A 17,425-nucleotide genomic window follows, 5' to 3' on the forward strand; every position below is an offset into this window, starting at 1 on the left:
ATAAATTGGCAAACTAACCCAATGCATTTGTGAAAGTGTTTTATATTTGAGGCTAAAACTGGCCGTCTTATCGTCTGCTCATCCAGGCCCAGCAGCATATGGTAGCTGAGCGAAATGGTCATCGGCGCCAGCAGGCCTACATCACCCCCACCATGGCCACTCAGGCCCCGTACTCTTTCCATCACAACAGCCCCTCTCACACGGGCAATATCCACCCGCACCTGGCTGCCACACACCTACCCAGCCAGCCCCACCTCTACGCCTACACAACCCCTGCTGCTCTGGGCTCCACCGGCACCGTGGCCCACCTGGTGGCAACGCAGGGCTCAGCGCGCCACGCAGTCCAGCACGGAAGCTACCCACCAAGCATCATCCACCAGGTCCCGGTCAGCATGGGCGTGTTGCCCTCGCCCACCTTGCACCACAGCCAGTACCAGGCCCAGTTTGCCCACCAGGCCTACATCAGCGCTTCGCCCGCCTCCGCTGTCTACACTGGATACCCACTGAGCCCCACCAAGGTCAACCAGTACCCTTACCTCTAGAGAGGACACTGACTGACACTGGCGAGCCTGACCCAGCGCTGCTGTCCCCCCCCCCCCCGAAACCCTCTCGCCCCGTCGGCATCCTAAACATCCTCTCCTCGACCTCAGACATAAACAGAGACAGAGGAACATGCAATCCTCATGAAACTGTCACGTATAACTTGAAGATATAACGACAGAGAGAAGAAGAAAAAAGAATTCACAGCCTCTCTAGAAGGGAAAGATGGGGTTGAATTTCAGAGGGGTACAGTTCAAGATGTTTTCTTTCAATTTTTTTCCTCCTGAAAGGGCCAGTTTTTTTTGCGTTTATTTGTCTGTTCTTCGCTTTACTTTGTGCGGAAAGTAACGTCTCATTCGTTTTACAGGGAAGTTTGAAACAGGCCTTTTTGGAACAGTGGAGGCTTTCTGTTTTTGTTTTGTTTTCATTTCCCCCTCTTAAATTTGGGAAGAGACTGTTGAACAGGGGTTACTGACTGGAAGTTTGGAATCCCAAGACATTTGGGAGAAGGTGAAATACGGAAACCTGCTGCTCTTCAAAGAAAAAAAAAATATTGATGGCCTTGAACTGTCTTAATATTTCCAAATCATTCATGGTGTGTGGGGAGAAAAGAGAGGCAACTCCCCCCCCCCCCCCCCCCCCCTACTCCACCTTCTCCAGCCGAGGAGGCTTCTGGAAATATAACCAACAGAAGACAACAAACTTTTTCGTGTATTTATAGATATTCTGTTCCTTTATGTTTCACTTTTATGACGATACTTCAGTTTTAGCTCGGTGTCTTAGTTGGGCCCCGCTCTTAGAACGTAGCAGTCTGCACCTGTTTTTGTTTTTTTTCTGACACCAATAGATTGATTTGTTCTTCTTTTTTCAATGTGATTGCACAAAGTGGTTATAATAACATAGGCATGTACAACGTGATTGTCTGTGTGTGCTACTGTCAGCCATGCGTGTGTAGTCCACCTCCTTAAAACTCTCTTCAGTCTCTCGGTTTTGACCATTGTTCCCTCGTAGTGCCTTACAGATATGACGACACAGTTTACTTGGCTTGGATCCTGAAAGCCAACAAGAGACGATAGCGATACGCGGAGAGACATGTTTCCCTGGTTTGACATCCTAGTCGGGGCAGTTGTAGCTCTCTTCCAGGTGTAGGCTCAGCTGTTTCTTGTCCTTAATGACAGCGTACTATAGATGATGAAGATTAATGTCAGAGTTGACATCACGCTGAGCTGTTTTACTATGTGTGCATGAGATAACTTGCCTGGGGTACTTACCAAAGTCATAGATAAATTCTTGTTACATTTTGCTCTGGATATTCATGTAAATATGAAAATGTACAGTATAGCTGTAGCCGTAAATCACAGTGGCACCCAAATTGTGGCTTTAGCTTGGAATATATTTGTTTTGTTCTTTTGTAATCACACAAGGGAATTCATGCATCGTGACAACGGAGCAGAGATATTAGCTCGGTGTTGATGTACAGAGAGTGAGTTACAGTACAATGTTTGGTCGTTTCTTAAAGGTTTAAAGCTCGTCTGAGAGAAGGGCCTGACAGAAAGTTATTGTTGCCATGAGGGTGGGTCTGTGAGGCTCGGGATAGCCAGGCTGCAGAGGAGAGGGAGAGAATCGAGAGTTGTTCGAGAGAGATACCGTGTAGGCACGAGGGAAGGGGCTGTTTGAAGGCGTAGGGTCAGTTGAGGTAGGGACTGTGGAGGGCAGGGGGAAACGCTCTATCTTAAATGGGACTAAAATGGTAGCAAGTTGGCACTGAGCAGGTTGATAGTGACACTGAGCCCGGGTGGTTGGTAGCAGGCCGAAGGGGGCACTACCTTACCGGAATGCGCATTTGTAAATTCTGACAGGAATCCTTTTGTTGTCGTCGATTGTTGCTAATGTTGTTTGTTTCTCCGGCAAAGGTAATTGCGAGTTATTTTGTTGAGCTTGAGGTTTGGGTAGCATCTCAACAGAACAGACGGGAAAGGCCACAGCATACACCTGGAAGGGCACCTCGCGGACGATTTTGTTGCCATTGTCCATTTGTCTTCGAGCCGGGTACACCACAGACATCGCCACGCCAGCCGAACGGGACACCCGAACACTTAGAGAACCAATAGGGCTGTCACTTTGTGTGTTTGCTGCTTGATTTAACAGACGACTTTTTTTTCTTTCTTGTAGCCAATGATACAAATAATCTCCTCTGTTTATTTGTCCTCTTGAACGTAGGCACATCAGTACTGCTGGTGGTTTAGTGAACGCCTTCCCCTCTCCTTCATGGTTTGCCATAGTACTTGCATTTGAAGTGATTTGTTTGTTTTTTTAACTTAACATTATCTTGAACCTTTTGACATGGCTGTAGTACATCTTGTGTTTATTTTTTAGAGATTGTTGCAATAATTCTTGTGGATGTGTCCTTTTTATGATATGTCAGGCTCATTTCTACTTTGTAACCTGGAGGTTGATGTACAGTAATGTTTCGTATTCCGTGGAGGTGGGTGCACCTGTGTAAAGTGTTGCAACACTGCTGGTGACAGTAAGTGTTGAGTTGATGATAACCCAATGGGGCCCTTAAAGATAGATGCTTTGGCTTGAGGGGGCACCAGCCAGGTTCGAAAATACAACCATCGCTTTAAAAAAACAGAAAAAAGAATCACCTGACGGGCCCCAGAGTGGTTTGTCATCCTGGTACTTTCCCCCCTTCAACTCTCCACTCCCCGTCAGCTCCAGCATGCAGGTCTGAGGTCCGGGTAGTTAAAGATGTGATTACATAGTACTGGTTACATCATTCTTCTCTGTTCTCTTGTTGTCTTTTTATTTTATTGACTTCATTTCCTCTAGGTCATTGGGGCCTAAGCACACACATGCATAAGGGAGATATTTATCCACTGAAATCTGCTCCTCTGTTATGAGACAGACTACTGAAACATTCCACTGTTTTAGGGGAATCTGGCGTTACCCACGCTACACTGCTGTCCTGTCCCCTCTCCTGTCAGCACGGGGATAGCGTTGTCACACTTGGTCTCTCTTTTCGCTTCTCCCACCAAAGAATTCAACGGACCGATCGTGTGCAGCACAGTACGAGCAATCCTCCACAGCTGTGCTCGGGCAGCAGACAGGCAATAACTTTTGGTCTCATCTTTAAACGCTTTATGAGTAGTGTTGAGGACATGTTGTTTTACCCCCCCCCAAGCAAATGCATGTTCACAAGGACGATTCAACGTATTTAAAGCATACAGCACAGTCATCAATTTGTTTAGAATCTGGATGTTCAACTTTGAGAAGAGCTGCAGTCTGTTTGAAAGCTTGTTTGGTTTCACTCTCATTACTCCTCACACCTGTCTAGGTTGGATGATCAATAATCATCAAACCTCTCTCCAAATTGATAAGCCAGTTGTTGTTGTTGGGGGTTTTTTTTATGTTGTTGACGTTGTAGCTTTATTGGTGTCGTATGAAAATGAATTTGTAAACTAAAAAGTTTGTTTTACATTAGCGTGCCATGGAGTAGAATGACCTGTAAAAATGAATTAATCAAAAATGTACCAACTATACCTTTAAAACCACGGTCACCCGCACAAAATGAATGTAATGTGCGACCTGCGACATCTGATATGGCTTTAGATCTTTCTCAGCGGGTGACCATTCATTTAATTTCTACACCGTAAGTGGCCATGCATGATGCAATAATTATAGATCTGATCTCCAGCAAAATCCCATGTAAGAGAAGTAATGTAAAACCACTACTATCCTCATGATTAGGGGATGTCAAATAATTGCTATTTTCTCAAATGAAAGATCCAATTAAGAGAGGCCCTGTATGCGCAACATTGCGGGAAATGACTTGATGTGTATCATACCTTTGTCTATTACTCTGTTTCACAAAACCAATGTTTTGTGTTTTATAAAAAAAAAAGGGGAATCAGAAACGTGAGCATTAACGTAGATTGAGTGACCTTACAATTACCAAAATGTGCTTAAGTAGAGTGAACATGTTTTGTGTTGTTGAGGTGAGCCTTCCCAGCTAGCGACTTTCCTGTTAGACCACTGCCTTCCAAATAGTCAACAAAACCTCCAAAGGTTCATGGTGACATTTAAAAACGAAATAAGGCAGTGTGTCTCTCTCTCTGTGAAGCCTGGCGTTCTTCTATAAAATACACTCAAACTTCCAGCTTTGCTCATGGTGTTATCGTGATTCCTCCTCCTGGAGCTGTGGAAACATTCCTGAGAGCGTTAGGGGCGCACAGTGCCACACTAGTCTTCAGACAAACTCCTCCAAGGCGACTTGGAGAGCAGACAACCCGCAACATCGACCCGCACGAGCTTCAGTGTAAACCGTTCGGCAAAGTCGCAGCTGCCTCCCAAAGTACAGGAGTCAGGAAGAGGCGTTAGGTGGATTAATCATGAGCTGATGTACTCTCTGTCACCAGGTAATTCCTAATCTAGCCACACGAGCATTCTTAAAGCCCTTTCGGATGAGAGCATAGGTTGTTTTATTTTGTACTTTTCGTTGAGGAGATATCGGCTCCTTTTGCTGGCTATTCCTTGGGGGAATTCAGGGTGAGGTGGTCAAGGTTTGATGCCATCACTGATAGAGGGTGTCAGGGGATCAAAATGAATGAAATTAAGAACCAAAACTGATTGAAATACGATCGTTTTCCTGCTATCTTAATTTATTCTAATTTATGTAAAACCAGGCAAGGATATGGATCCATTTGTACCACTTTAAATCCCCCAAATTGCTGTGTTGTAAGATCTTTGGTCCTGCTTTACATAACTGAAAGATGTAGCTTTTCCCATCTTACTTTCGGAGAGATTTCTGGCCAAAGATTGTTATTTTTGTGGTGTTAATAAACGGAATCTAGAAGTGGTAGACCAAAGCTATGAACCAGATTTCCCTGTTTGCACGACAAAAATATTCTTCTAAAGCTAGAGGTCATGTCACAGTCACAATTCCTTTTTGGGTACATTCTCAAAATTGTAAATTGCTCAATTTCTGCACAACGATACTCATGCAAGGGATTTATCAGTTTATTTGCATTTTCTAAAGACCTAAGAGTGCATCAAACCCTGACCCCCTTTTATTTCCATTGCTGTTTGATTTCTCAATGGTGTAAAATCTCATTCTTTGTCGATAAAACTAATGTGTGCTGCAGTATTTCCTAGTATACTTCTCTGTTAATTGTCTTTTCTTATTTACTTTTGTTTATTGGGGTGTGACGTCTCATTATTTCAATCTTCTGATCTGTAGCGTTCTATGTATACCCTGTTCCTTAGCCTAATATTATTAAGTATGTTATGAGAATGGATATTTTACTGGCTTTATAGAATGTTTAAATAAATATAATATTGACAATAAGAAGAAGGATTAATTAAACCTCCTAAGAAGTTGAGTACTTGCTACTAAGCGCTTGTGTTACCATTATGATGTTGTGTGCTTCTCTTAATCATTTTCGTTGTAGAAAAATGGAGTGAATTTATATTAGGCTTCGAAAAAACTAATGATAGCATTGTAAATTTTACAGGAGGATTTTAACAGACAAACAGCTTCGTCAAATAGAAGAATATAGTTATTTTAATTGTCCTCTTTACTAACTGTAGGGTGAGAAGGGGCTCGCGTTGTGGTGAACTATGTTATAGCTTGTTATTCACTGTTACTTTTGATCATTTTTTCGGTCTCCGAGGTGAATCGAGTTATTAATGAGAATTTGTATGCTCACATATGCATATTGTATATGTGTAGAAATGTAATCACACTTTGTCTTGGATTTACATTAAACTGTTAAGTCACGGCACCGGTCTCCTGTTTTCTACTCTGGCGTTTGCGTGTGTGCGTGTGTGTGTGTGTGTGTGTGTGTGTGTGTGTGTGTGTGTGTGTGTGTGTGTGTGTGTGTGACAGTGCTTGAGGTTTGTTCTGAGTGCCTGAGCAACTCTTTCAATACATCAGAAAGGAAATAAAAATATACAATAATGCAGACATACTACACATTATAACTCCAAAAGGCTGTGCACACAGGTGTTTCCCCTTATTTTACTCATGCACCATGTTGAAGTGGCCCCAAGAGATTGAATCCAATAGTGGAAGAATATTCTGTTCAGGGGGCGTAAGTCAAAATACAAATAACACTATTTAACAAATACTATGTTAAAATACTAAATTATTGAAGGACATCCTACATTTTTGTATCAAATACCAAAGGCGCTGATGACACAGACACAAAGCCACCGTGAGTGTTATGTATTATATTTTGGGATCGTTAATAGAAATGCATTAATTGTTAAGTATCATTTTATTCGAATAGTTAGTCGTGGTATGCTCCTTTTATTTATTTTACAGTTGGGTTGTTACAATATTTTGCATAAACTCATACTGTATCTTTTTTTTATGTAAAATCTTAATCTGGAAATGAATTGTAACTGTCAAATGTAAATATTTGCCTCTTCTGTAGAAGAGTAGAAATAAAGTAGCCTAACCTGGTAATAATCAAATAAAGTAGAAGTTCTTCCAAACTGAACACAGTGGTTGAGTTGGTTACATTCCACTATAGGCTGGCAGCTCCATGTTTTGAAAAGAGACATCAACATTTTCGGATTTTATTTTGCATTGGGCACACAGTACCAGCTAAATGTTCAGATTTAAATGGATCATATCATTGAAAGCCAAAATGATTTAACATCAGAAACGTTAGTCTTACAAGTCTACCAGCAGGTGGTGGTGTGCACCAAACTCTTGACGTCCATTAAACTGGCACTGACGTGTTGGGCTGTGCTGAACATCTCCATTTATTTTCAACCAGAAAACCTTGCTAAACACGCATTCGCATCAGGCTCTTTGGGATTTGGGGCCTTTACCTCCTGACTGAAAGCATGCAGACGAGGTGTGCATCATTGTTGTGTCTCGTCAGAAACGTTCTTAAATAGACTACTTAAGACATGCTGATGGCACAGGACCCAACAACCACTCGGTTGCACCAAAAATGAATCATTGCAGAATAGTGCCACTTTGATGACTCATGTTGTGATTTCTTGCAGCATGACTAGTCTATGGGTAAACTCTATTCAGCCAATAAAAAGGCTGGCATTAATATGTCCATCCGTGGCTATACCTTGAAAAGTGCATCATCGCATGAGGCAACGTTGCCGTGGAAGCCGCAGACGCCAGTCGACGAGGACCAACCTAATTTTAAAAGCCCACTTTGACATAAATGAGCCGCAGCCAATGAGAGCCGGTTCGATAAATTATAAACAAATCAGATCAGCCAGGAGGCGGGACTAACACAATCCTCGGGACGGGAGAAGGTAACTGTTACCAAAAGAGTGTCAGATGGAAGCCAGCTACGAGCTCGTGCACAGTACGTTTACACTGAAATAACTTCAGACGCACGCAGGTGGTCACATGAAGGTTTAATGACGAAGCCTCAGAGCGAGTTTCATTTCATCCAAGGATATCTCTCGTAACCCAGACAAAGGAATTGATAGAGTTGGAGCTCCTTTTTCTTTTTGGTAAGTCTGAATGCGTAGCATTGAGCGTGCTGACAGGAATGGCTGGAGGAAAAGATCCTGTTATCTGTGCACTCAAGGCTAGCTGTGGGAAACACGAGCAAAGTATGTGTGCTAACCCGTATGTAGCAATATATTAGCATATAACCTGCTTCATCTGTCGAGCCTCACCCGCCACATGACCGTGAAACTCGCAAGTAAGGAGCCGGGATGTAGGACGAGAGGCTGTGTGTGTGTCATGATGAGAGAGAAGGGAAGCTAGCCGTGCAGCCTGTGCTGCTTCTCTTATTCACCACGTCTAGATGTGTCATAAGAGTTAGTTAGGTTGTTTAGTTTATCGAATGGGATAATAATACTTCATTTTGTGTTCATTTGACTAATATTAATAACGTTAATGACTGGCCATGTGCTTAAAATGTGTCGGGTTTCTTTCACAATGTAAAAACAAACCCCCAAAATGTGTGATTTATTTAAAGATAGTTTTTTTTTGTTTTTATGCTGTTCTACTTCTGTGGAAATATGCATAGTCTGTTAAGAGTATTGAGTGAGAACGTAGTAACATAGGATCAATATTATTTTTTTGAACCCATAACAAACATATTTAATTTTAGCATCCAAATTAAACGTACCATTCAATCAATTGTTAAAGAAAGGTTCAGTGCATAGATGCAGATAATAATATAATAAAAACATCAATGTCCATTTTACTCTGCATCATTCATTTTCAATTCCAGAAGCACGACCTTCCTTGTGACCCATTTGTCCCAGTTATTACAGGCGTTACTGGTATTCATGAATGCGTGCAAAGAGTGTAACCATAAATAGAGTGTGTGATTGTGGGTTACCTCAGTGGTTGTTACCAGTTAATGGCTGATTAATGAAGTGGTGCTCAAGCAGTCAGAGAAAATGTTGTTTTGAGCTTCACACTGTTGCTCTTTTGTTTTCAGCAGTCGTTCTTCACTGCTGAGCACGTGTTATGGAAGGAGGGGCCTTAAACTGAAGGAGACCAAACCAGGCAGCCCTGAAATACCCCAAACCTCCATTGTCTCTTCGGGAATGAATCTTCTCTTCCTCACTGGATGAAATGCCTTGACCACACCCCCCGCCGCACCATGGCAGGTTTAGTCTCCTCTGTGGGTTTGGTGGTGATGCTCGAGGCTCTCATGCACGCCCGTGGCCGGCGTGCGGTGTTTCTGGGGATGACGGTGTTGGTGACAGTGATCGCAGCTGACTCACCTGTTGCAGGTAAGAGAACACCTTTTTCGCTGACTCGCACAACACGATCCGCTAATTTGTACCTCGCGTTGCATTACTGTCACAGCATCTTGTACAGCATTCAGTTAGCTTTGAAGCATTGACGAGTAATAGACGCCGAGTTCATTACAAGTTGCACTTGTAAGGCGGTTAATGCTTTATTTACCCTGGGTAGGTTGCTTATTTTCAGCAATAATTGACATGTTTACACACGTCCACATCAAGGAGACGCTTGGAACAACCGCAGTCTTGTTTGTGGGCTTCTGAGCAGCTGCACTGGTGGTGTGATTACGTGCCTTGCTCAAGGCCAACATAACCAGCGACCTTCCAGTCGTAAGATTGCTGTCTTAAACCTTCAGGCCGCTGTTACCAACTCCTCTTGCCTAAAGCTTGTCATCCCCTTAATATAAAGACATCATAGATGACATATAGCCTGCAGTTTACCTCAGCATGAACTCCCTCATGTCTTGATTTTCATGTAAACAAAGTCGGGGTTGCTGCTGCAGGAAATCTGAACAGCCACATCTTTTTTTTAAGTTGACAACCATCGATGTGGGCTACCAACTGTCTGCAGTTGACCGCTGATCCATTTGTCAGGCCCCAAATAAAGCGCCCCAAGTCACATTTCTGATTTTGTTTGACTAGCGACTGAGTGTAGGCAAAATACAGCTTCGCCATAGTTTATACGATTGCATAAGTGGGAAGTTTTGATAATCTTGTCAAAGGTATATTGCCTCCTGTTCCTGCCATTTTGCATTTTCCTATCAGTTGTGATGTATATGTTTGTATTTCCCAAGTTTCGTCTTTATCTGTTGATGAGATTTAGGATAACGACTTCGCTTTTTCATTCTTTTCCTGGCTCATTTACTTGGCGACTAAGACGTGTGCTGATGAGTTTTGTATTCAGAAAATGTCTCAATCTGTGTAGTTGAATGGGCACACAATTTATGTTTCATCTCTTATGAGAACCTGTCTTCTGCTAAAGCAGAGAGGCTGGTTTCCTCATGGCTTTGCTGACCATACTAAGATGAATGCAACATTTTTACTGATTTTTAAAAACACCCCTAAACATTAGCTTACTTCACTTAATGTAAGCACTATTATCAGCGCTGTGATAGACTTTTCTTCTTTCTTCTTTCTGTTGAGTCGGTATTATTAGAGCAAAGGCTGAACACGGTTTCATCTTGGACATGTTGCAGAAAACTACAGTTTTCAGAATGATAGTTGTATGTGCTTCTTGTATTGTCACAGTCAAAGATCTAATTAGTTACGGTCAAATTCAGTATATTAGTCATTGTATGACAGGAGGTGCTTATGATGAATTCATGCACAGAACGACAACTGTGTTTCCGTGATGTAGTTCAACAGTGACATCACCAGTCGTACAGCTTTCCTCTTTCAGAATCGGAAAAGCATAAGTTATAGTTTCCAGGTCAAATAGACGACATGCGTATAATTGCTCCTCCAATTCCGACGTCATAGTAAATTTCCTCTTCCATACTTCTCTTGATCATCTGCTCAGTTTCTGTGAAAATAAAAAAACAGTTCCACATCTTTACGCTGGATCTAAGATGAAAGATCTCTAACATATAGGATATATTAGAAACTTAATATGAGATCCCATAAAGTGCCAGCAGTTTATCTTCAGTAGTCTCTCTCTCTCTCTTTCTCTCTCTCTCTCTCTGCACTGCAGTGGTTGGCAAGTTCAACACAGCAAGCTGCAGGCCGCCCAAGTCCTGGCTAATTACCAGAGCAGTCCGCTGCCATGTGAAACTTGATCTGTGTGGGATGACAATATGGCCATTCATTATTCATTAGAGCTGGAAGCCATGTTGCAGATCAATAGGTAGAATGACCAATCAGAAGTCAAACAGTGGGCGCTTCTGCTCTCGCCGGGCCCACAGCTTCACCAGAAAGACCTTTTTGGAAAGCCACTCGGTGGCTGACCCCGCCTCTCTGTTGTCTGGCCTCTCGCGGCATTATTTGGCAGTGTGGTGGTCAATGAAAGCAGACGGGCACATTTCACAAACAGCTTCTCAGCGTTGTTCCTCCACATGACAGTCAGTGTTTATAAGTAGTTATACGTTATTACACACTCAGCTATTCTGAGGATGGCTGTAGTCTCCTTCACCTTCATCATACTGGTAGATTGTGAACGGACCATAGTTTGGGGGGGGGGGGGTGAATATACATCTGGTAGTGATTTTGTGTACCCTTTCTCGTGTTTTACCAAGGCAACTGAAGTTTAAGCATCCTACAAGTGTCCAAACCTAGCATGAGTTGTGTGGACAACAATCTTATTTAATCAAGTACTTTAACAACTTACCAGTGTTTTTTTTGTGCCGTACATAAATACTAGTGATTTATAAGTTTGATGTCATTACTTGTTAACGTCTTGAACCATGATATTTGGATTTATACTTGATTAGACAAGTGGAAATAACGAATTGTTATGTTTAGGATATATGTTATTGTTTTATATTGATTTGCTTTACATTTTTGACCCATCGCAAAACATATTAAGGTGCCAGATGTTGTCGGTACCCAGTAAACTATTTTTATTCTGATTCGATTATCCTGACTGTGCCTACAGTTGCTAAACGTCACTGTCGGTGTCGGGAGCAGCGTTGAGGCCGTTCTGTGCCGAGCGCAAATCTCTGCGCTGTGATGATCTGCAGCTGATTATTGATATATTTATCAGAGCAGATGGTGCGGTTCAGCATGGCCTCTCTCTTCAGCTACCCCAGGCTGAATCATTTTGTTTTTGGACAGCAACTCCTTAGAAACCGAACATTAATAAGTGATTCGCTTACCCCTGCACAGATATTTCTCTTCTCTGCTCGCATACATAAGAGAGCTTAACCTGACTCGGTAGACATGTGTTTGTTCTCCCAGGAGCTGAGGCCTGAGCGTGCCCTGTGCTGTAGAGGAGGGTGCTGAGTGACATGCTCCTCTGGGCCTCTCTGGTTACAAGTCTTTGCCTTCCTGTCTTTCGAAGAAAATCAGGACTGCAGAAAGTGACGGCGTGTACCCAAATATTGTGTGTACGTCTGCTTTCCCTGTGTTGTTAGCAGTGCAGGGCTGTTGGTCACAGCATCTTAGCCATGGATTCTGGGGGAACTTCGGTGAGTCTTGTTGCGGAGCTTTAATGAACTTCAGTCCTGTAAGACTCACTGACATTGTTACGGAAAGTCAGCTTTCCTTGTAGCTAACTACCTTTAACTCAGTTTCTCCTTCTGTCTCTCTCTCTCAGTTGTACTCTTGTACTACTCCCCTCCCCCTTAACCTGCTCCCCCTTTTTTCACTCTCCCCTTTCTCTTATCTTAGAAAGTATTCCCTCAGGAAAACAAAATGAATATTTGATGAAGTGCAGGCATGACCTCGATCCGTTCTCTGTCCACGTGCTCATTTGGCAAAATCAGACCACTAAATGAATTGACTGTAGATGTTGGCAACTTTTTCCAACTACAAAACTGTATGTTGTGCTTTGGACATGAAGCAAGCTTTCAAACTTAGATTATATTTACAGCATTGACTTTATTGCTTCAATCTGTTCTTTAATCTTGTACTGTTTGATGTAGGATGAATTCAACAAGCAACTAGAGTTGATTTATAATAAATGCACCCTTTATAAACCCTTTATAAAGTTTACTCCTGCTTCAGCTTTGTCAGAGAGCTCGATCTAATTGACCTCCGCTGATAAAAAAACAATGGAATCTTTCCCATCTTAAAAGCTTCACCGATAAACCAAACGTCAACACGGCCATATCTTGATTGTTCGACTGCACTCAGCCTTACGCAGCGCCTGCCAACTGAAAAGAGCCAGTCACGCAAGGGGCTTGGCTGAAAACAGAACCATGTGTGGGGTTCTAGTTAGCTCGCATTAATACCAAAAAGACCCTTTCTTCTCTCTCTGCTCTTTTTTTTTTCAAATCACACAACCATTAAATAACTTTTTTTTCTGGAAAACATAGGAAATTAGGGCTCTGTAATTGCTATCACAAGTTTCTCGACACACAGGAATGAATGTGTGTGTGTGTGTGTGTGTGTGTTCGTTTGCATTATTCTGTGTGGCGAGTTACACGTGCGCCGCACACACGAGCGCACGTCTGTGTTTCACAGCTGCTTGGCTCGTTCCTTTTTATTCGCCTGCTATAGAAACATTATTCTGATAGTTACGGCCCCAAAAATCAGTACGGGACCACTCCGTTTACCCTGGAGTCTTTATGGTGTGTTCCTCTGTTCATGTGCAGTTAGTTTGTACTGAGATCCGTACAGCATGCCTCTCGCTTTGAAGCATTCAAATAATATCATACACGTGTGTTCACCAGGCTTCACCCAGCCACGTGCGTTAAGGAGAGACAGAAACACATTCGTCGTCCTTTTTTCAAGTTCTGCAAATGCTGCCGTGAACATCACAGAAAAGTAAAGTCGCCCTTAAATGCACAAAGCAGAACTCTTGTGCGGTGTTCACTATTTTCACTTTATAACTATATTTAAAACTACATCAAAAATGTATTGAAAAAGTTCTGGGACCAACAGAACATAATTCTCAAATCTTGCGTAAAACATGAGTACATAAAAATCCAAACATTGATATTCATGTTCATGCGAGTCCGAAAACACTATGAATGCGATACAAACAAGAAGGAGCTGCACTGCAATGAACATTACAGGTTACTGGAGAGATGTGAGGATCCAATATACATATGATCTCATAAGATTGAGCCAATATCCATCCAGCGTAAGTGGGTTAGTGCTTCTTCAGATGCATGACGTTGTGTCTGCCTTCAACGCAGTCTCTCCCGTCGCTATACCCTGTTCTACAAAAACACTTTGAACATCAGACCAGCCAACAGCAGTCATAATCCCTCTCCTGTTCCAATCCTTTTTACATGATTGCTGGCAGGAATCCCAGCCTGCAACCCAAATGTATAACGGAAGCAGAGTAAACCCAACAAGCTACAAGAAGGACAGCGTCTGCTTAAATATGGAAACGTTATAGATGGAAATGTGTTACAGGAAAATGATTCTCTACCATCTTGTAGAAAACAGCAAAGGTAAAAACAATATATAATGCTTCCACTCACCGGTAGTTGTGACTGATAACTCTAATAACACAATAAGACAACCATAAGATAATAATAAATAAGATAACTGTTAAGATAACCACCTGTTTATAAGCCACTTACAGTCGAAGGTCCAGAGTAAAAGGACGAGAGACTTGTAGGATTCTGAACTTGTCCATTTGGCCCAATGCTAATTGAGTTCAGTGCACGTACAAGGCAGCTATTCATCTGACCAAGTCAAGCCTAAAAGACACATCCTGGTGTGATGAATGGAAATGGAATCTCATTAGCCTGAGATGTGTCATGTCATGAATAAATGAGAAGTCACTGCATTAATTCTGCAGTGTTGTCAGAGCTATGAGACTGGGCCATCTTCTTTCATCCATGTGTTTCACAGGGTATGATAACTTCTCTGTGAGGAGACAGCATCATATTTGTTATCGAAGCTGCTTTTATGAGTCTTTATTTCACCACATAGATTGTTTTTTTTTGAATTCACATATTCCAGAAAGAGAAGAGGTGACTGACTGGGAGGGTGAGATTAGAAGGAGAGAAGAAGAACTGTGACATCGGCGCTCTGGTGACCTGATATTTAAAGGTGTCCCTCTGCAGGGACAGCCGGGTGTGACGCACTCGTGTTTCGGGGGACAGATGGCAGCGCCGCCTCGTCCTGAAGGCCTTTGTCAATTTCTGCTCACTGTAACCTCAGCCCCTCGTCTGTGCCCGGCTGCTGTCTGTCATTGCCTGAGAGTAGCCTTCGAGTTAGAAGGCCGTGCCTGCTTAATTATTAAGATTAAACATTTACTGTATGAAATATGGACGTCGTCAGTCGGAGGTTTCTGAAGGGCCCGTTTTGAAGTTTAGAGTGGGTGGCTCCAGCCGTCAGAGAGACCCACCTGTCACTCAAAGCGGCCATTCTCTCAATTATGCCCGGCTTTAAGCCTTGGTATCGTTTAAAATTGTACAAGAATTCAACTCCCATTCAGTTGTCATGAACGTAAACGTGCTTTTTTCTGCTGTAAATTTGGGCTTTTTAACATGGCGGACTATATTTTCTGTCTGTATTTCTCGTCCTAACTACCGCCATCATTTTCACATTAGTCATGGTCAGTCCAATTATCAGTGTTGTAACCCTGCCAATAATAATTTCTGTCTTAATTAGCTAGATGTCTCGTCCTGCGTTCATGCCTCTAGAATTGTTCTACATGTGACTGTAAATGAGTTGGTTTGTCACTGTCGGGGTGTGCTGAGATGAGGTGACATTTTGGGGTCATGCCCCACAGTGTGACCTCAAACATGCACACGTTCTTCAGACAAACACGGCCTCCTGCAGAGCTTGTCCGCACAAGTCTGTTCTTTTATACATCCGCAGCACTTAACATGTTTACTTACAGCCAAATGGAAAGCGCAGAGTTCTACATATAACAGAGAACCACACTCACAATGACCTCTCACTTCACTTATTCTTATGGTTCCAGTTTAAACAGTATTCTTCTCACAGTCAGCTGTAGAAGACCTGACCGAGCACAGCACACCAAATGTTGTGTCTTCTTCTTTCCATGCTCCTGGGCAGCGTTGGGTCTGCTCAGAGTGAGCAAAGAGTTGGTCCGTGCTGGTGTGTGTGTGCGTGTGTGTGTGTGTGTGTGTGTGTGTGTGTGTGTGGGTGTGTGTGTGTGTGTGTGTGTGTGTGTGTGTGTGTGTGTGTGTGTGTGTGTGTGTGTGTGTGTGTGTGTGTGTGTGTGTGTGTGTCCTTAAGCGGTCAGACACTTGGCACAGCAGACAGAGAGCAGTGTGGAGGATGTGCAGCGCAGACCAGCTTTCAGAGAAGAAAGTCTTAGCTTTCCTTCTCCAATGGGCTCTGTTATAACAGCATGCCGACTCAATTAAGGTACCAGCGGTAGGTTGTAATTAAGTTGGGAGTTTTCTCCGGGGCCGAGCCAGAGGCAGTCCTGTTGTATGACGCGATGCAGTAAATTGAAGATGACTCTACAGAAGTATATTATTTTTTTGTTGTTGATGCTTTTTTTTAGAAATGATCTGTTCTGTGCTTCCAGCAGTAAAAATAGTCTTCTCCCTCGGCTGATTCTGTGTCTGTTTTCGAGCCTCTACGAAGACCAGCAGCTGCTGAGTCACCATCTAGAGAGTTTTGGTGGCTCGCTTCTGGCGATGGAAATAACGGCGCCATTAAAGGCTCGCTCCGTTCAAGACATGCGGTCTGCGCTGAGTTTGATTAACCGAATTGCTTTGTGTTTTTTGCCTTGATGTGGTCTGTTTGGGCTTGTATGCTCTCTATGCATACATTGTGGTTCATCTATAACCCCAATAAGCATCGGATAGCATCTCCTTTAATGTGAGGGGAAGGTTTCTCTCATCAGAAACATACACATTTCTGTTTGGGCTTTGAATATGAAACATGTTTAGGCTCATAAAGAGGCTAACTTATACTGCTACAGCCTACATGGAACTGTTAAAAGGGTTATTACCATGAATTATTTAAGAACTATTCTGTTCCTTTCCCCTCAGCTGATCTAGCCTTCCTTGATTACTATAAGATCCATGTAGTGTAATCAAGGAAGGCACTTCCAAAATTCAATTATGCATGATACGATGTTATGCAATATGGAGAGACAGGCTTTTGCGACTCAAATTAAGTGGGAAATCTATTGCATAAGCCACATTTGCCATTTTCACTCATGTCATCCTTAAGGATCTTAATGCTGTGTGTAAGAAGGAGAGTTTCTAATGACTCCATCCATAACTCCACGCTCAGGTACCATAAAGAAGGGATAGACATTCTCCCAGAGTGCATCAGTAAAAAGCTCAGGTCATCGAGGCGCTGATGCCAGAACGACCACTCATTAGTTTTGGAACCTATGGTCAGTGCATGCATGTCAGCATATTCCCTTAGTTCAGAACTGGAGCACAGTCATCGTCAGCTTTTATTGTGATTCCACATCGTAGCCTAGCGTCGTCTTCTCATCACTGGCAGTGTATTAGCCTGAGACTATTTTCTTACTCCCTCATCGTATTGACATTTCTCTCAGGGTTAGTGGTTGCATTTTGTATCCACTCTA

General features: G+C 42.7%; 2 protein-coding genes across 2 annotated transcripts in view; both read left to right on the forward strand.

Moving 5' to 3' along the window:
• The window catches only part of hipk2 (homeodomain interacting protein kinase 2), a 71,477-nt gene extending 65,161 nt beyond the window's left edge, over positions 1-6,316 (forward strand). Inside the window, exon 15 of the mRNA XM_079275010.1 lies at positions 87-6,316. Coding sequence (XP_079131136.1) covers positions 87-542 — 456 coding nt within the window. The 3' untranslated portion in view covers positions 543-6,316. The remainder of the gene's footprint in view (positions 1-86) is intronic.
• A 2,824-nt stretch (positions 6,317-9,140) lies between these two features.
• Positions 9,141-17,425, forward strand: part of LOC306785116 (UPF0606 protein KIAA1549) — a gene marked incomplete at its 5' end in the record, with an annotated part of 30,826 nt that continues 22,541 nt past the window's right edge. The window contains one exon of the mRNA XM_079279339.1: positions 9,141-9,273. Within this exon, the coding sequence (XP_079135465.1) occupies positions 9,141-9,273 (133 nt within the window). The remainder of the gene's footprint in view (positions 9,274-17,425) is intronic.

The sequence above is a fragment of the Melanostigma gelatinosum genome (genome assembly GCF_949748355.1).
Source record: "Melanostigma gelatinosum genome assembly, chromosome: 1".
NCBI classification, from domain to species: Eukaryota; Metazoa; Chordata; class Actinopteri; order Perciformes; family Zoarcidae; genus Melanostigma; species Melanostigma gelatinosum.